The sequence below is a fragment of the Perna viridis genome, chromosome 5, assembly GCF_037379345.1.
Source record: "Perna viridis isolate PV_CMFRI_1.1 ecotype Kerala chromosome 5, ASM3737934v1, whole genome shotgun sequence".
Lineage (NCBI taxonomy): Eukaryota > Metazoa > Mollusca > Bivalvia > Mytilida > Mytilidae > Perna > Perna viridis.
The window spans coordinates 14,141,489-14,162,583 of NC_142449.1; the positions used below are offsets into that span (position 1 = coordinate 14,141,489).

At 30.2% G+C, this 21,095-nt stretch overlaps 1 protein-coding gene across 2 annotated transcripts in view; it reads left to right on the forward strand.

The window, feature by feature from the left end:
* LOC148616147 (PH domain leucine-rich repeat-containing protein phosphatase 2-like) overlaps positions 1–21,095 on the forward strand; it is a 58,068-nt gene that overhangs the window by 2,613 nt on the left and 34,360 nt on the right. The window contains exons 2-4 of one of the 2 annotated variants that reach the window (XM_088582870.1): positions 922–1,029; positions 2,035–2,058; positions 2,521–2,644. In XM_088582870.1, the coding sequence (XP_088438996.1) occupies positions 2,601–2,644 (44 nt within the window). In that variant the 5' untranslated portion in view covers positions 922–1,029; positions 2,035–2,058; positions 2,521–2,600. Of the gene's footprint in view, positions 1–921; positions 1,030–2,034; positions 2,059–2,420; positions 2,645–21,095 lie in introns of those variants that run through there. The other variant, XM_088582869.1, reaches the window with a different exon arrangement.

Below are 21,095 nucleotides of genomic sequence, written 5' to 3' on the forward strand. Positions count from 1 at the left end.
CAATCTAAACTCATGAATGTGTACCCTTAATCAGTTTAGATAATCTTTGAGAAACTAAGATTTTATTTTTGACAAATATTTTTGACCTGAAAATCATTTTTTTCCTAAAAAGGATTTACTTCAGGTATTTTGAATAATTTTGTGTGCTAGTAATATTAACACATTAAATTGTTTTATCTGAAAAACAATTGTAAAGTTAAGGTTTTTGAGGTAAAAGTAAGTTTAATCCATGAATTGTATCACTTTGAAGGTTTGAAAACTTTGAAGTGTGAGTGTAAAACATTAAACTACATATTGGTAGCAGGATTTATTTCTTTTGAAAATGTCTTTATAAATACAGGTCCACCTAAAAATCATGCAGAGAGTGATATCTATATTTTTGTAAAATTTCTAATTGGTGTAAATGCATCAGATTTTCCCAATGAAGGACTGAGAAATTGGAGAAAAAAGTGACTTGATTGTAAAGTGATATGTAGCGAACAAAAATGGTGAGATATATTTATATATATCTATTTATATATTTCTAGATATATATATAGAATTAAACTTAATTAATTTGACTCGTTTTATTACTTTCAAAACCTTGGATTCAACTCTTATTGAAATTACAACATTAATATAACCTTCTGAAAGGTTTTGGATTGTTAAAAAAGTTTTCAAAATGGTTAAATTTTTACCTTATTTTTTATATATTTGCATGATTCTTAGTTGAACATGTAGTAAATAATAAGTAAATTCTTTATAAACAGTTGTGAAAAAGAAACATAGAAATGATGTATAACGTTCAAACTAAATATATTAGGTCAGACAACATTTTTTAGATGTTTGACAAATTGTCTGGCAGATTTGAGTCAATTTTTTTATTGCACACATAGGAAAGGTCCAGCAATAATTGTTAGACTGATTATTTGAATATTTCAGATGTCTGACTGAATGTCATGTTGGTTAAAGACCAAAGTCTGCCATTTCAGAATGAGATATGGAATAAAAACAAAAGGAAAGGGAGATAATTACTACAACAGCAGTTTTGTAAGGGTATTGCCAAAAGAGCACCAAATGTGTTGATGACTTACTTCACTTAATATGTTTTTAAATACTGATAAATTCTCACGGTGTTATTATAACTGCATTTTACCTGAATATCGATACTGATTACCTTTTAGTGAGATGATGTGAACATTTTAGATTCAAATTTAAATTACAAGATTACACTAAGATAGCATCTGTTTCAGTATAGTATTGGGAGATGTTTAAATACTGTATAATCTACCAGTATGCTTATGTGTGGTTCATAAAATTTTGAAAAGTCATTTGACTAAAACTTGTGTTTTTTAATTAATTTTAAAACTGTTTTGGTCCTGTCTGTTCATCTGTTCTGCACTAAGTTTGCTCCCTTCATCTTTCTTGTTGGTTACCAAATTTGAATGAATCAATTAGGGCAAAATGTTGATATGCAAATTACATATCCAGACAGATATGTATGAACATATAGTAGAAGAAGGAGATATATGGTTTAACTTTTTAAACATCAACCAATGTTTTAATACTCCCTGAAAATAAAGTTTGTGGGGGTATATAGGAATCACCCCATCTGTCTGTCTGTCCACATTTTTTGTAAGTACAGCTCCTCTTAAACTGCTCAATGGTTTTTGATGAAATTTTTTAGGAAGGTTATGTATCATATGTAGAAGTGCATGAAGGAATGTAATTACTGGTGGATGACTCCAAAGGGAGATAATCCAAATCTAGGAGTTTACATTTAAGTTCATTTGAAGCTGGGGTATTCTCTTTGTGAGCTTGCTCATAGTATCTCTAGTTAATAATTTTTGCAGGATGCTTTATCATTGGTCTAGCTTCAGAATTGAAAATGTAAACAACTAATAACCAAGTATTTTTTTGTTTAGTTGAAGATTCAGAATAGTGATGAAACCTATGGTTACAAAACTGTAATTTTTATGTGTTTGAATTTAAATTAAACTATTTATGACAATAGATACTTGAGCTTAGACATTATAGGTTTTAACTTTCTTACAGGGAAGAAAGTGTCTTTCGTGACATGTAAGTAAACTCTATTATATGAGTAATTGTTATTTTTTAAACAAATGTAAAAACCTGTTTCATCTTTTAGTATTTTTTTCATCAGAGTTTGATAGTGGTATTCAGTTTCACATCTTGGGCAAATTTCACCTGAAGTAAAAAAAGTTCAAAGGTCAAATACATTTCTTTGTCAAAAAAGCAACAGTATCTTAATGCCAAGTGTAATTTAGAAAGAATTAAAACTAAATTACAAGTTTCCATTGTAAAGTATTTTTACAGAATTATATTTGAAAGAAAATTTATGGAAATAGAAACACTTTAGTCAATGACCGTCTGCTATGAAACTGTGCATGTTGATCATGTGATCAATTCAAACAGTTATTCAGACTTTAAAATTAAAGCAATTTAACAGTTTTATATTATTTGAATTGTAGTTACGGTTGAGATATTATACAAGATGCTTTTCCTATTTTGATTTTGTAGCCTGTAGTTGTTGAAGGATAATGGAAGTAGTTAGCGGGAGTTATTGATAGCGTGTATTCCAACAGTATAAAGGACCTGTAATGGCATTGATTGAAACAGAAGGTCTGCTAAAAGAATTTGAAAGGTAAGTTCATTTTAAATTCTTTATTTCATCCTTCTTGTTGGAAAAAGTGTCATCAAAATTGTATTGTAGTGTTTTTATTTTTACCACTTACGAGTTTTTGAAGCACTGTTAATTTTTTTGTTGGAAATGTAAATACCCATGACATATCACATTTTGTTTGGTGTAACAATAAATCACTTCCCTTTTCTAATTTTCCAATTTTTAAGCTTAATCTCCATACAGGTAGATTTGCTACGAGTCCCTCTCTTTTTATTAAGGAATATATGAAAAAGTTCATTGAATGCATGTATCCCTATGATAGCAAATCTACTAATTAATTCGGAAGAGAAATTAGTAGTGGTGTTATCAGAGAGGTTAATTACATAGATTTTCAATGTCATATATATAATAAAGAGGGACTTGTAGCAAGTCTGCCATACAGGATGTAGTTCATATTATTAAAGAAGACCAAAATAAACATTGAGAAACATTTTTATGAGTGTAGCTTACAGTGTAATAGTAGCTTGGATTGGTATTAAATTTCGTAATTTTTTGGTATATTCATTACTATTACTTGTGCACCAATTAGATATCTAAGTTATTTAATGTCAGCTATTACATCTGTACCTTGTCCATTATTGTAAACTTTTAAAAAATATATTTTGTGCAAAACCACCAAGTAGATTGAAACCAAAGGGTTCAGTTTTGATCAAATTTGGCCCTGAAAATGAACTTTGTCAAATCAACATGTGTATTGCATAATATTTAGTAAATTTCATACCTTCATTGATAAAAAAAAATATTATGCACTTTATAGAACGAGAATATGTATAGTGTTTATGTAATGTATGAATAACATTTTAAACTGAGGTGCAAAATTAAGAGAAAATGTGTTAATTTAACCAAATATAGTGATAAAAACCTGCTTTAATAACATATTTTTATGCATGAAATTTTGACACATGCATTGACAAGAAATTTAAGCCTTCTTTTACCCTATTGTGTCAAGAGTATGTGTAGCCAATATTTTCAGATAAAAAAAAAACACCCAACAACCTCACAGTTTCATTAGAAATTGTTAAACATTGCATAGCAATGATAATTTATTACTGTATACCGGGAAATTTTTGTGTTGTGTTTTTTTGCACAGTTTTAGGTTTGTGATCTTTACCCAAGTGATATAATAATGTTTTGGGGAAAAAACATTTATGACAGTTTTATTTTCATGGCTCTTACTGCAAAAATAGCAAAAATAAAATGGCATGAAAATTTCACAGTTTACATCATTTTGTCTGACAAATGCTGCAACAGCTCAAACATCTTTTTTGTCAGTGAAACCATCCTTTTATTACAAAATCCTTGGGTAGATTAATAGTTATACTTAAGTACCATTCTGTGTAAGAATCAGGCAATGGGTGGCATATCATATTTCTCAATTTGGTCTCTTTTGCCACAAATATATTCGATACATCTAGAAAACAACTGAAAAGCTATTTAAATTTATCCTGAAGTATCTGTGACGTAGATATTTTTTGACTGCTTATATCAGGAAAAATTGAAGGAAAATTTTACCGGCCATTTTTCCATAATGCATTTCAACTAAATTTGACCTATCAATATCTTTAAAAAGCAAATTTTACAAACACTTTGATGGTTATTTCTGGAGGTAATCAGGTATAAATACTTGGTTAATGCATTAAAATCTCTTGTGTTTTATTCCTTCATGTGCCACACCTTATACACATTTTCTTAGACAGAAAAGCACTAAATAAAAATGAAAATAAAATATTTACACATATAAAAGAATTTTAAGGGGTCTGTCATTGGACTGATTCTGTCAAATGTAGACATTTTCAAATGAAATCTTATGTTGCTAAGAAGGATGCATTAGAATATTGTTATAATGTATACCCTTTCAAAACAATTGGTTTGTCTGCTTATTATTACATTGTACTATGATGTCGTCTGGATGCAGCCTTTTCATTTTGTCCCATTTCCTTCAAACTATGATAAAATGTTTGTAACAACATAAGCTAGGATGTGTTTATTGTCACAAGAACCCATAGGGATTACAGTACCTGAACCAATCCGTGCAAGAAAAATTGCGATCGGTCATCGGTCACCGATCAGTTTGCGGTCAGTCACCGATCTGTCAAACCAATCCGTTAAACTGATGATTGCATCACGTGACCACAGAACGGTCACAGTTTTTATTGTTTTCTTTGTCAATTTTACACATATTTACATAATGTAATAGATTTAAACATCAATTCATACTTTTATTTTACATTTCTTTTATTTCAAACAGATCTTGAGTCATTTTACATAACAAAATTGCGATCAGATCGGTCACCGGTCATCGATCCCTCAGCGATCAATCAGTCAACAGTCATCGATCCGTCAAATCGATGCAAGGATCGGTTCAAGGACTGTACAGCTTTAATTGGACTTCAGTAAAAATCATTGATATTATGCTTTCACCTAGATATAGCATTATTTTTTTGTTGGATTTCCTTCAAACTTGGATGAATTGTTGATGTCAGAAATCCCTGTAAGTAAGTGTTTAAACATACCTGTTAACCTTTGAAACAGTTCATGTGGGAGGTTCTCTCGCATTGACACTGTATCCTGTTGGAAATATTACTAAAATTAAAAACCAAGATTACTAAAAGCAAATTTTTGTATGTAAAAATTCAATTATTGAGTATTTTTCACAAAAATTATAGTAATTTTTAACTAAAATTCTCCCACAAATCATATACTTTCATGTGAACGATTCTGAATTTTTTTTATTGATTTTATGGGAGTCTCCCCCAAATGTTTGAGAGTAAAGAGGTATCTCAATATGAGGGTTGTAGGGTATGTGAATGTGCTCATTAAAGTAAGAGTAGATATTGTCCTTGGTAAGTCTTAATTGTTCAAATTTTGCAGTTTGGGGTTTCCTTCTTATTGACATTAACAGATAGAAAATTTTTTTGACTTATTAAATGTTCCTGATATCTAAAATTAAATAAGTATTTGTACATCAAGATAATATCCCCTTTAACCCATGTTTATATTTTACAGTTTTTTTTGTTTGTTTGGTTTTTTTTTTATCTTGTAACCTGTTATCCTGCAGGGAACTCCTGTCTTTGAAAGGTAAAACTAAGTAATTCTGGTACTTCCAGGTGAGTAATTCAGGTACCATGGAACCTTATGTTTTTATTTGTACATTTTGGTATGATATAAAAATAGGATGTTTATATGTATTTATTGGTTTAATATCTGTGGAAATCCACACCATTAAGTAATGTCTCCAAAAGAAAGTGATTCAATATAAATGTTGTAGAAATCAACTATGAGTAAAGGATCTTCTCTTTTAGAATAGGTAATTGGCTGTTGGTTAACATCCTTATTAATCCACTGTGATAAACTAATACTGATTACTACAATAGGTGGCTATTACATATAGTATACCTTTAGTCATTTATTTTTAACACTTTATGGTATTGGGCTGATATTGGTAGATTACTAAATAAAATTTTATGGAAAATTTATGCTTATATTTGACTAATATAGGGTGGATTAAGAAATTTTGAAAAGAGGGAGTTCTGGAAAAAAGGGGGGTTCCAGGTTATTATTTGCTCATAATTGCCCAAATATTGCACAGTGTTAACAAAATTTTCCAACACAAGGTGGGGTACCAACCCTTGAAATCCCTATGGATGCACCACTGATCTTCTTTGACTTTTAAAGAAACTTGAAAGAAATTATGGATTGTTATTTTGAAATATCAATCCACATGTGGTTCAGACTTAATCCTCCCTGCAGGAATTTGCAGCACGATTACTTTGGGGAAAGATGATGTCACTTTAGTCTGAAATTGAATCCAACTATCACATACTTATATAAGGCTTCTGTCAACATATCAGGTGGTTGTGATTAGTAGTTGCAGAGAAAACTTAAAGATTAGGACAGACAGACAGACATTATGCTCACTATATACCTCCTGCTCAATGGTTGTAGATAATTCTGTTCTTTTGTCATCAATGTTACTCTGAATTTCATAATCACTAATTCATTAAAAATTTCAATTTTAGTTGTATGTAATGGGTCTAAACATTGGTGTACATTAATGTACAGGTTTGTTTTTAAAAGGTATCTGTGATATTTTGAATATCCATCAACATTTTTTAAATATTTGTGAAAATATTGAAGTTTAATAACTCATGTTATGACTTATAAATCTTATTTTAATAAATAAGTAAGAAGTATTTGAGTTTACAGATTATAGTTAGTAGATACTTAACATGCTTATCATTCAGAAAATTAGCTTTGTTCTTTGTGGAGACTTTGATTTCTTACTTAATTTTAAAAAATAAAAACTTTTAAAAACTGAAGGAAACTGATTATGGAGTTAAGCATAACTATAGCAGGGATATATTGGAATTTATATTGATCTTTAGCATTGTTAAAAAATGTCACCGAATATTTGTCCAACATTATATTTAAATAATTGTTCTTTTTTAAACTTTTTATATTAAAAGCATCTTTTTCATGTCACATTAAATCATCACATAAAATGTTATTTTGGTGGCCACCTATAAAAGAATTCATGATTCAGAGTCTTTGTTGATACTTTAATTTATCTTTCAATTGTTGTTTTGGTTATATTTAAAGTTCATCCATGTGGAAGGTCATGAGCCATTGTATAAATAAATGGTCAGAGTTTCCACACCATTTCCAATTATACTTGTTGATTTATCAATTTATGACAACAATTGACAATTTGTGTGATGAACAGTAAGGTGTCAGGTTACTGTAACAAGCAAACTGATGGTTTAACTCATGAAAATAAATGTCATGATTGATCACGTCAGTTTTGTAATACTGAAAACTAACGAAAAAGATTGCAGAATTTATACAAATGCAAATATTTTTTGGCAGTTTGCTGTCAGACTGTCGAGGTTCTTGTTGTTAATTCAATTCAAAATGAGACCAGATCAAATTTCAGCTTTCTCGTTTACAAATTATGCATGAAGTTTGCATTTGGTTCTCTTGAGCATATTTTTTTTCTGGTAGGGGACTTCTGGTAGCAATACTATTCAGTGGTGTAGCTAAAATGTATTTTAAGAAGCCAAGCCTTCAACATATTATAGAAACCAACAAAAATAAATCTCTCTCCATTTTGTATGCTTTGAAAGGTTTCCACATTGATTTGGCCGTGGTTACACCACTGCTCTCACAATGCTTGTTTATCTTGTTTTTAGGTTTAGAATTTTTAGTTCCCTGTATTCCAGTGCTGGGTCTGTATCTGGTTTTTAGTATGATTATTTGTTGTTCCATGCATTCTAACATTTGGTCTGTTCATTTGCCATTACATGTAGAAGTCTGTTAGGATGAGTGCACTTTTGTTGAAAAATGTGAAATTTTCCTGACAAAGGCATATATTTTTTAAATTTTCATTAATAGAAAATTGATTTTTAAAATAAACTATTTACAAAATCAATTTAACCATAAACATTTCAATTACACTTTACTTGCATTGTTCAAGTTTAACAAAACTTTCAACTTCAAACGTTATTTAAATCTGAAATTAAACTTAACTTTCTTCCTTTTGAACAAAGATAATCAAGAACTGTTAAAGCAATATTTATACATGTACTTGTAGATTGTCCCAGAGAGGATCACCGATAGTTTTATTAGTTGAAATATTTCCCAATTAAAGCTTAGTCCATATAGTAAACATCAAAGTCTAATAAGTGTCAGGTTTGTTGTTAAAATTCACAGATTTAGTAAGACCTAAGGTTGTGTTCATAAGAGGTAAGGTAGATTTTAATATTTTCCAAGTTTTTTCTGTTTCATTTTTTATAAGAGATTATTTTTTTACTATTTTTTTAGATGCTGATTGCATAACTGTATGGTTTATTTAAGAATTGGCAATAATAAAAATTTTGTCTATTGAAAAATAACAAAAACTTTCCATGTGCATATTGTTTATTGTGTGAAGTGCAATAAACAAAAATATGCACATGGAAAATTTAGATCAGGTTTTAGATTTTCTAGGGGTTGGTTTAGTCAGGTTTTAGATTTTCTATGGGTTGGTGTAGTCAGGTTTTTAGATTTTCCAGGAGTTTGTTTAGACAGTTTTTTCGATTTTCCAGGAGTTGGTTTAGACAGATTTTTAGATTTCCCAGGGGTTGGTTTACACAGGTTTTTCGATTTTCCAGGGTTGGTTTACACAGATTTCTCTGTATCTCCTTTTAAACAAAATGATTATATACTTTTCTTTATTACTATTTAGGAAAAAACTTGAACTTTGTCTGCTGAATTTTATGGTCAAACAGTTTCAACATGAGAAAGATTGATTTGACTTTAGGATGTATTTAATCAGGATGTCACATTGATGGGATATTATCTATGGTGGCATTTTTTCTCCTAAGTTATGCCTCATCTAATTGGGTTTCTTTCTCTTGGGCTATATGCTATGATTGCATGTCCTTTACCATAATGTCAACATAACAATAGAATCCTTGTCAGTCCTTTAGTTGAAATTATAAATTCTACCACCTGTAATTCATATTTTAATGTTATTTTATTACAACACAAAAAAATGAATTTATATCAATTTGTTCTTATCTTGTGGGAAGTAAAAATTTCTCAGTGATATAATTGATAGGACTTTTGTTTGGCCCTTATGACATAGGGTAGTTGATATTAGCCGATAGAGATCATGTTTGATATCTAATCTTATTGCAGGAATTTAAATAATGAATCACCTTATATATAAAGTAAAGTACAATGCTTAAAATTTGGATTTAAACTTAATTTGTTTAAGACTTGATTGATAGGATGTTAATATAGGGTCCTTGAGGAATTAACTTGTCTAAATTTAAGATTAATGTGGCATTGCTGCCTGCTGTATTAGTTATTATTTTAGAAGAACAAGTGGTTAAAAGACCTTTATTCTTTTACTTTATTTTTAGCTCACCTGGCTGTAGGCCATGTAAGCTATTGCCATCACTTGGTGTCCGTCGTAGTTTTTGTTGTAGTTAACAATTTCTTCAAACATTTTCAACCTCTGAAACTACTGAATGGATTTGGATGAAACTTAATATGATTGTTCCTTAGAGTATCATGCACTAAATTTTTGTTTGGATTTATGATCTATTAAAAAAAAACATGGCCACCGTAACTAAAAATAGAATATAGGGGTCAGACAGCAGATTTTTGCATATATCTCCAAGACAGTTAGTTTTAACCAAATTTTGACATGGATAAAAGTATTCAGCATGATGAGATCTATCAGCAGTCAAATTTTGGTGAAAATCTGTTGACCCATGTTGGAGATATTGCCCTTTTTGGCGTTTTTTGCTGTTTTTGATGTTATAATTTTCAAAATCTCCGCCTCAGAAACTATAAGTATTCAGCATGATGAAATCTATTTGTGATCAAATTTTGGTGAAAATCTGTTGACCCATGTTGGAGTTATTGCCTTTTTTGGATGTTTTTTGCTGTTTTTGATGTTATTACTTTCAAAGTCTTCTCAGAAACTACTGTACAAAATTCCATGAAAGTTGGTAAAACTTTTTTAGGGTATCCTGCACAAAACGACCATTTGGATTTTTGATTGCTGAAAAAACATGGCTGCTGTTACTAAAAATAGAACCAAGGGGTCGAAATACAGTTTTTTGCAAATAACTCAAAAACCATTGAATTTAGCAAAATTCTGATGTAGAGTTATACATGTATTGTTCACCATCAGAAGATGAACCTTTGCCAAAAAACTCAAAATAATTTGTTGCCTGTTGTGATGAATGGCCCCTGAAACAGATTTTTTGTTGTTTTAATGTGTACAATGCTCTGAAACTAATTGCAACAAAATTTAATAAACGTTGGCATAATTTTTTTAGGGTTTTCTCCATGAACTGATCTATAAAATTTATCATCAGACAAAAAACATGGCTGTCGTTACTAAAATAGAACATAGGGGTCAAAATGCCTTTTTTGCTATTTTTTCCTCAACTGTAGAAGAATAATGAAAATGAAAGCTACCCATTAAATAAACATGATATTCTGAGTTGAATGGCAGTATTGAAATTATTTATTAGGAGGCCATTTTACAACCATTTTCACCAGTTGCTCAGATTCCATCTTCAGGAAATTAGGTGTTTTAAGTTGAATGGTGATGATGAAAGATTGTTCTGGGTGGCCATATCCCACTAATTTTTATCCTTTGATTTCGACGATAATTGGTTTATACAGTAAACATGGTCTCCTGATATGAATGGTGATGATGAAAATTTAGGATAGCCATGGTTTAATTTCATTTTATATTCTTTTTCAGCAAATGTATACTGGGCTAATGCCCCCTCAGACATGGTGGAATAACAGGGTATAGGGGGAACCCTGCCCTAATTTTTCCAGAAGTTCTAAAAATACTTTGAAGGCATTTCCAACATTTACAGTGCCTTAAGTAACTCTTTTGAACTTCCAGCATTCATCAATATATGCTCTTTTCAGCAATTTTTTGTCAAATATGGTAACAAAGCATGATACCGTTTCTTACTTAGTGAATAGGGTATGGTTTGTCAGGTGAGCAATTCAGGCTCTTGGAGAGCCACTTGTTTAAATATTAGCATTTGTCATTTGTTCCTCTTCTATAACTCTTGAAAAATCTGAAACTCATGTAGACTTTCTGAAAGATGTTGTATTATATATAATATCATGCAGAGAAAGATTTGTTCTGTCAGCTTCTGTTGGTGCATTAGATGTCATTTTAGAATGTTCGGTTTACCATAACATCAAGCTTGGACTAGTTTGTGATATTGTCTCAGTGCAGTTTGCTACATTTATCTCTGGATTTTTACATCCTTGTTATATGAGAGTTGATCAATACTCTCATCATGCAGTGGAAGGTTCAGAAATTCCCAATAGGGGGTTGCTGACTGGCCTAAAGGTGTGGAGGTGGGGGTCCACTCCAGTGATTTCCAGTTTTTTTTCATATAATCAACCAAACTTTTCAAGTATAACCCCATCCCCTCCCCTATGTTCTGGCACCTGGTTTATCTTTCTTTTCTCTCTTCAGGTAACAACCACATGAGAAATAAAACTAATACCTCATAAACATTTCAACTTCAAACAGTGTTAAAAAAGAGCTATGTGGATTGTTGTAATATTATTATAGTTAAACAAGTAATATAATGTAAATGTCTCGTTCAGAAGAATTATTGATGTACCGAATAACCTAATAATTATTTCCTACAAACAATCTCCTTGTATAAAGCCTTATAACTACTCTCAAAGATCTGTTAAAAATCTCAATTTCAATCAGTAAATTTAAATGTCATACTTATTTTAATTAAGATTTTGAGATGACAAGGTGTTGACCTTTGCAACAAAGAGCAATCAGGAATTTTTTTTCTTGATAAAACATAAATACATTAACTGTTTATTGTTGTGGGTTTGTAAGATCTTTTTCAAATAAATGTATCAGTTATTAAATAGTGAGCTAATGGAACTGGTTGGTGTTTGAATGTAACTAAACCAGGTCAGTTGAATATATATTTTTTTAATGTGCCCATTTTAGCCATCAGTGTGGACTTAAAAACTTAATTCTGACATGTGAAAATCTGTGAAAATATGAACTGTATGGTATTTAATACTGTATGGTTTTGGCTAGTAGTGTTTTAAATCTGACTAATGTAAGTTCTTTTTATAAAAATACTTTTGTTTCCATTTTTTTTTATTAATTGATTCAAATACGATGTATTGATTGAAACTGATAATGCTGACAGGTTGTTGAATCTCATTGTTCTAGTTGATATTTTATCAGAATGTCCTTCCATATTTTGAAGAAAATTTGGTCAAGATGATTTTTCAAGAAACAGATCACTATGAAAATAACTACTAATTAAGGGTCTGAAGAGCAGAAAAGAAAACAGTACGAATTTTGATAAAATTTTGTTTGGCATCCTTAATTCAAATTGTCAAGGACTTGGTTGTGATGACTCATTTTTTATTTGTTGGTCAAACCTGTAGACTATTTTTACAAAAAGAGATAACTTCCCATTTTCAGAAAATACTGTGAAAATGCTTCAATTTCTATGGGGAGATTTTCCTATTGTTCCAACATATCAGACCAATATCTGCAATATCATGTATTTAGATCAATGCATTTTGCAGGGCCATGCTTTTTTTTGGGGGGGGGAGAGGGGGGGGGTACAGTTTAATTGATCAGTCCTCACTATTGCTATAAGTCAGTAATAATTAAGCATTCATTCTTGTATAAGGACTAGTAAAAAGCTTAAAGGTTAATCATACATTGTTTTTTTTTTTATTTTTTATTTCTTTTTGAATATAGTCAGGGTTTTACAAACATCCCCCTACATCACTACCTGACTAGAGTGTAATGGGGTTTTTGAAAACATGTATATAATCCTCACTATATTATATTAATTTGAAAGAATGCACTTATCATACTTATTCACTTTCACTCTCACACTTTCTCATGCTCAAAAGACAATCATTCTATGATACATACACTCTCTCATGCTCAAAAGACTATCATTCTATGATACATACACTCTCTCATGCTCAAAAGACTATCATTCTATGATACATACATTACAATTTAATACACCATTGATGCAGCTCTTTACTGCATTTCATCATTCCTCTAATGTTATCTCTATAATGTTTTTTGTAGCTTTTTTGTTACAATGTGTCATGAGTGCATGTACATGTATTTTCACAATTCTGCATTCACGAAGTTACAACCTGATCAGGTACAGTTTTTTTTTGAAAGTCAATTTAAGTTTCTTTAAGCGTAAAAGGTTGTGTTTAAATTCAATTAAAATTATAACAAGTGTTGAAGGTTATTCACAAGAAATGTTAACATGGTGACAAAATCTCCTTCTTATATTTGATCAGATTGTTAAAGCATTGATACAGCTAGTGTTGATTCCTTACAGAAACTACTTTTTCCATGAACAAAAATAATTTTACTGCATATCATTTGTTGATTTCAAAACCATTTAAATGTCATGGACATGATTTTTGATAAAAGTACTTGCATTTAAAAAAAAAAGTGTGAAAAAAACCTAACACTGTTTCTTTAACTAAGACTTGTCAGGTAAATCATAGTTTTTACTATATTACTTAAACATGAATAGATACGAAATAATATTTAGCACTTTTTGGCAAAAAAGTCAGTGAATTTTGTTACAAAAACAATGTGAATGATGGTTGCCATTCTGTTAAGATTATTTCAGCACTAAATGTCTTTCCTAGAAAATTGGGTTGTTCCCCTTTAATCATGTAATATTTAACAAAACTGTGATCAGCAAGGCCAAAATTTATAGGCTATGAATCCAAAATACAAACACTTAACTGTTTTTCATCATAATTTATTCCTGCATGAAATGATGGAGGGAGGCAACATTGTTATTTATCCATGGCTTTGGAAAGGTAATATGTTCCTTCTGTATTTTGAATTACATGACTTGAACTATTTTTCAACATTTCTCAATCACAGCAGATCTTGTGAACATATTTACTTTGGAATTGCAAATCAGATTTCTTCCATATAAGGTTGTAATTATTTTTATGAGTTCTAGATGATCATACTATACCACTGCATTGTACTATGATTCAACAAATAGTAGTGATGAATTACCATTTTAGTGAAAACATTCTTTATGCCATTTTTAGTTTGCCTGGCCTAAAAGGCCATGTAAACTTTTTACCATCACTTGGTGTATATCGTTGTTATCGTTTGTCGTTAACTATTCTTTAAAAATCTTCTCCTCAGAAACCGTTTAACAGAATTTGATAAAACATGGTGACAATCATCCTTGGCATGTCTACTCTCACATTTATATCTGTTATGGTCCTATGCCAAAAATTATGGCCACTGTTACTAAAAATAGAACAAAGGGTATTACCATATATTTTTGTTTATACTTAAGTTTTTGCCTATTATTTGGAAAATGAAAGCAGATTAACCTCATTGATAAAATGTTCAGTATTTTAAAATCTATTTTTGGTGCAAAGTGCAGAAAAATGTGTAGACCCTTCCTCGAGTTATGGCCCTTGAAGGTGTCATTTTTTAAATTTTTTTTATTTTTGGTGCAAATTTTAGAAATATCTGTGGACCTTTCTTGTAGTTATGGTTCTTGAAGTTGTCATTTTTTATGTTTCTATCAGTTTTTGCCTATTGTTTAGAAAAAAAAACAGATTTATGATTAATTTAAATTGATAAGATGTTCAGTATTTCAATGTCTATTTTGGGTGCTAATTTAAGAAAAATCTGTTGACCCTTCTTGGAGTTACTGTTCTTGAAAGTGTTATTTTTAACGTCTTCATCAGTTTTTGCCTTTTATTTAGAAGTTGAAAGCAGATGGATGATTAATTGTTCAGTATTTCAATATCTATTTTTGTGCAAATTAAAAGAAATCTGTTTACAAAATAATAGCAGATTGATGATTTATTGTAAATTTAAAAAAACTACATTTATATGAAAAAGTATGTAAAAATCTATGATCAGTGCATATTTGGGAAAAAAATCTGTTGATTGCATTTTTTAATGATTTTTTGCACTTTTAGCAAATTATTCAGTTAACAGTTAACTGAATGATGATTAATGGTTAAATGTTCAGTATCATGACAACTGTGCAAATTTTGTCAAAGGTATTTGACCATTGTTAGGTTTTACATGTATTCAATTTTTTAAAGCTATTGAACCAGGTGATCTTGTGAGCCATTTGTTTGTTGTTCGGAATGATTAGGACTTTTTTTCTAATTTTTTATTCTCTGTCAGTGTATGCCCAAGTGTATTTGCCAGTATTGCAATTTTTTGTTTTGAGAGAACAATACCAGACTTGATATAGAATTTTGTTTCCTTTATCCTTTTAATGTGAAAACATGCCTTTATTGACCACTGAAACCAAGAGGAACAGGATCCAGTTTCATAAAAATTATTATAGTCCTTTTTGGAAACCCTCTCTTCACTCAACTTTCCACCAGTCTGATAACTTGAAATGTAGATTTTATGATTAAAGATTTGAGGAAACTCTAACTTTTAAAATATTTCATGAATCTGAAAGGCCTGATCTGAATTTTCTTAGTTATTTTAGGATTAAAAAATTATTTCTAATCAATATTATTTATTAAAGAAAAACACAAAATCAAAACAAAGAAAACACTGACAGGTCACATGACCACAAATTTCACTTTTAATAAAACAAAACATTCCAAAAGAAAAGAATTTTATTTTTATAAAGATAATACAGGAATGAGTAAGCATATTATCACCATGGTACAGAGGTCAGGAATTATGACAGTGTATTATGTCTGAGTACTCTGTACCATCTCTCCTAACCATTTTAGTTATAAATCTGACCATTATAAGACTGTGGCAATCTGATTGTACTTGATGGGAATAGCCACACGTATCTAAGCATGACATTCTCCATAATGAGCTTTAGGCTTTAAGTGACTAAGTGGGGTACTTAAAAATTTATGGAAGAAAGTGAATTTTTATGAAATGAGTACATCCTGAACCACAATTAGTTATTTTAAGGTAGATTTAATAATCATTTATTATATTTTTAGTTTGAGGGTATTATTACATTTTCTGTCTCTGTAAGCCTGTTATGGGATTAGATTTTTTTCAAGCCTGATTTATTTCATAAATGAATAGTTAATAATGAAAGTATATACCCCACATGGGAAGTGATGGTATAATATTAGATGAGGTGGTGGGTGTTACAGTGAATCATTCTTGTGGCATCATGTTCTGTTTGTTTGGTTTTTTTAATAAAATACAGGAATCAAGTTTCAAGTTGTAGTGAACTGATTCTATTAAAACAGCAGAACCATAAGTTGTCATAGCCATTTACATGTGTTTAGTGAGGTTAAAAAATTATATACTGAAAATTCCTTTTTGATGTATAACTGTTTTACGAACATTTTTTAATGATGTTTTGACAGTATATTAATATAATATCAGAATGTAAATTTTCTTCAGTGATAAGTACTCAAAATTATTTCATCACTCCAGATAATAAAATTAAGATTTTCAACATGAAGCCTTAGTTAGCATGTTAGAATCTTGATTTTATCATAGAGAGTTGAGAAATACAAAAATACTAATCATATATATTGAAAATCTATATGCTGCACATGTTTCAAGGGGTAACCTTTCATTAGCAGCATTAGAATCAAATACATAGGAAGATATTAATCCAAATATACAAGAAGTACTTAGAACCAAAACTATCGAAATAGGAAACAAAATCCATTGCCAAGGGATCCTACTATGTGCAATGCAAGGAATGAAGCCTTTGTGTTTTGTATCTTTCAAAGTTCATGATACTGTAATTTTTTATAAATATAATAATATATATTTTAAGGTCAGACTAGTCTGACTATTGTGTTGGTGAATACCTTCCAGAACCTTTTGTCCACCAGCAATAGTTAAATTGAGAACATGCAGAAAAAGAGTTGGTTTCTCCAGTGAAATCTAGAAATCTTGAAAATTGTGAAATGGCGGGAAACCTAAAAAATGTGATACCTTTTTTGAAAGCGTTTCAGTATCTTATATAATTGCAATTCAAAGATACAATTTAGAATGAATGTTTTGTAACTGAATTTTTTATGGTAACATGGTCTTGTAGGTTGCCTGTAGAATGTTAAAGAAGTTTAATAAGTTCATTGCCCTTTATCAACACTTTAGGTTTTAGCAACATCTGGTTGATTGAGGAATTTGTGTGCCAAGTCCTGATTGTAGACTGGAGATAGCTGTTCATTAAACAGGCGTTACATCATGATTAAAACCCACTTTACCTAACCTGTTCTACTTTTCATCAGTCTGGCCAGGACATTAATTATGATGGAATTTCAATCTACCATTTCATGGGTTAGAGAGGCAATATTATAATGCAGAACTTGCAACAAGTTAAACTTCACTTTGTATGGCTTAAAATGCATTATTTCATTTTCATACACTGAGTTTATTTTATAAAAAAAATATTTCACACTTTACTTCTAATAAAAACAGACTTTCCAGTATAATTTTTGATACAGGTTTATTTGTAGATATGGGTAAATATGCATTTACCAATAAAGTAATTTAGTAATCTATATTTCACATTGATCTTCATTATCATTCAACCCACATATACTTTTCCCCACTAGAATACAACGCAATAGCTTTTCGATGTTTTGTTTTGCCTGTTAGTACCAGAAGCTACTGTCCAAGTATCTAGTTTATAGTTTTAAATTGGCCTTAAGAGTTATGTAAATTTAAACAGGCGATATTAAAGATGAAACAATCTAGGTGACATTTTATCTGGTTACTCCCATTGTTCTGTAGAATTTTGTTTGCAGAATATTCAGTTCACCGGGAGTATATTGGTCTTACACGGTCATAGATAAATACATTGTTTATTTTATTCTGGTCAAGTATCTTTTCTTTTTCCTGTGAAAGGAGGTAGGAACATCTATTCTTTTTTAGTCATATCTTTAATATAACACCTATTTGATGGTTATTACTAGAAGTATGTCTCACTTCAAAGAATTTAGAGTAATATTTGAGTGATTAATTTCCAAACTTACCAAATTTGTACTGGTACATAACTTAATGTTAATTTTTTTTATCACTCATACTGTTTTTGATTAGATGTGCTATTTATGAGTTATTGCCCTTGACAATTGCACCATGATTTTATCTTTTCAGGTTTTCCAATCATAAAAATGATTAAATTTGCATTCATTAACTAAAGTATGTGTTGAAATATGCATAATCCATTGAGTGTCACTTTCTGCATGTTATAATGAAATACACTCAAGAATATCTACTTCTACATTCTGCCTTTCTCTACTTACAATAGTCAATATACGTGGGAAAGCTTCCATGTGAATTCATATAACCATTTAAAATATTGTCAGTTTGTTTACTTTTTTATGTACAATTATGAATAGAAATTTGAATTCCTGTAGGTTTTCTTTGTGCAACATTGACTATGTAAAGTTCTAGTTATAATTTTGTCAAATTACTCTCTAATTATATGCTCTATTGACAAACTGTACCAGTTATATACCTTTCTTGAACAGGAGAATACATCAATGATTTCTGTTTGAGTATAGGGTATTTAAGTTCACTTGTACTACGATGTATACAGATTATCAGCTAATAAGTTCTGGTCTACGCTACTACGATGTATACAGATTATCAGCTAATAAGTTCTGGTCTATGCTATCTATCACTTATATTACAATGTATACAGATTATCAGCTAATATGTTCTGGTCTACGCTATCCATCACTTGTACTACAATATATACAGATAATCAGCAAATATGTTCTGGTCTACACTATCCATCACTTGTACTACGATATATACAGATTATCAGCTAATAAGTTCTGGTCTACGCTATCCGTCACAATTTTGTTTCTGTTTCCAGATTCTACTTAAATAAATTCTTGAAATCTTTTCAATCTTTAAAGAACAACATATTTGGACAAAAAATGCCCATCCAGTTCAATTTTGTGTTTTCTAGATTAACTCTCTTGTTTATTAGCTGTTATCTTGTATCTATATTGTACTACCTACAAAAGTAAGTCTACAAAAATAAACTTTGAAATCATCAAGTGGAAATATCCTTAATAGTAAATGCTGCATCCACAATTAAAGGTTAGGGCTAATTTTTTTACTGTTACAGACCTAGTGGAAGGTTGTGCTACCTATTTTGGGGTCATGGTTTTAAACACATGTTAACAAGAACAACCTTGTTCTGTAAACAATTTAAGTAAATTTAGACAATGAAATGTCAGAAATGTCATTTTATTTCAATACAGAATGTTGGTGATTGAAAATATTTGTTTTATTTTGAGTATAATGTATTTTTTTTTAGCTTTTAGGCAAATATTGTACATTTAAATCAATTATGAGACTGAATATACTAGTAAGGTATTGTCTGATTATTTTTTTAAAAAAGAACTTAATTTTATCTCTATTGAAAACTTTGGCACAGTAGAAAATTTGTGACATAGTTCATAAAGAAATTTGAATTTTCACCACAAACACATGTTTGTATACCATAATTAGCTAAGTGTTATAAAGTTGTCCACATTTGATGCATATAGGTTACAGACCACCAATTCAACCAATGAGCATTTGGAACGTACGCAAAAATAGTCCTACGCAGAAATTACCCCTGTTCCTCATAGTGCTGTGAAAAAAGTTCTCATCTTATTTAAAAAAATTAAACAGTTTCTGACAGGAAAAACATTTCTGTACATTTTATAGGTGCATTTTGCTTCTTGTGATGTGAAGCCTAATCTCCATAATGATTTTTAAATATACCCCTATCTTGTGAAAACACTGGGATTTCCCATGCTATTTATAGACCCTTCACTTCCGGTGACCAGTACTGCACTGCAAGTCTGCTAACCCCACATGCCATTCTGAGGATTGTGAGCTGACATATGTAGAATCATGCTGATATATAGTCCTCTGCAGGTTAAAGTTAAGGTAAAGTCCAGAGAAGCCATTGAATATTGTGAAATTAGCATAGAAGCCTATGGGAAGTGGAATTAGTGGTTTTTAGCCTTAAGATGAAGCCATGGCAAAATGAAAAGTTTCTTGAAATAGCTTTAAACTACTTGAAGATCTTGTTAACTTTGCCATGAGAGGAATACACTACAAAAATCCTTCAAAATATGCATTTTTTTAAGTTATAGGTCCAAATTATGGAAAATTGGTCTTTTTGGCTGATTTTTATGTCCTATCTTGTAAAAAGTGTAGAAAATTTAGTAAAAATATCAAATATTAAACTTTGAGGGCTATATTTACCTAAATATGGTGGTAATAAGCACTTGAAATCAAGTTTTGTGTAGATTTGAGCAAAAATTAGGTTAGAAATGGGGAAAAACTCACTTTCATTACTGCGGTTAAGGCCATATAAGCATTCCCCTATGGCAACATGGAAAATCCATTATTGAGCACTTTTTTTGCTTTAGGTGCCCTTTACTGGTCATGTTGTAATGTGAAAACACTGTATTTACAAATTTAAAGCCAAATATATCACCTTTTGTGAAAATTTAAAGATTTAGGATTTTTGACATGTGATCAAGAAAAAGGGGGAGGCATGTCAGAAATAAATTTTTTAAAATAGACCAATTTCTCAGAAAATGATTACTTTTAAAACTATTTCTTCATTAATATTGTTAAAAAACAAGTTGTGATTAATATTTTTTATTTGAAAAGTCAGAAAAAGTTCTTTGCAAATATTTAATGCATTTAAGTATGGTATAATATTGTCACTTTTTTGCTCGCACAACTTGGTTACCCTATATTTAAAAATCAAATATTTAAAAAAGTGCTTGTCACATTTCACTGAAACTTTGCAAATGCATTCAGTATGTGTGTAGGAAGATACCTGTATAGTGATTTATTTTTTCTAAGACAAAAAGTGACTCTTTAGGTTAC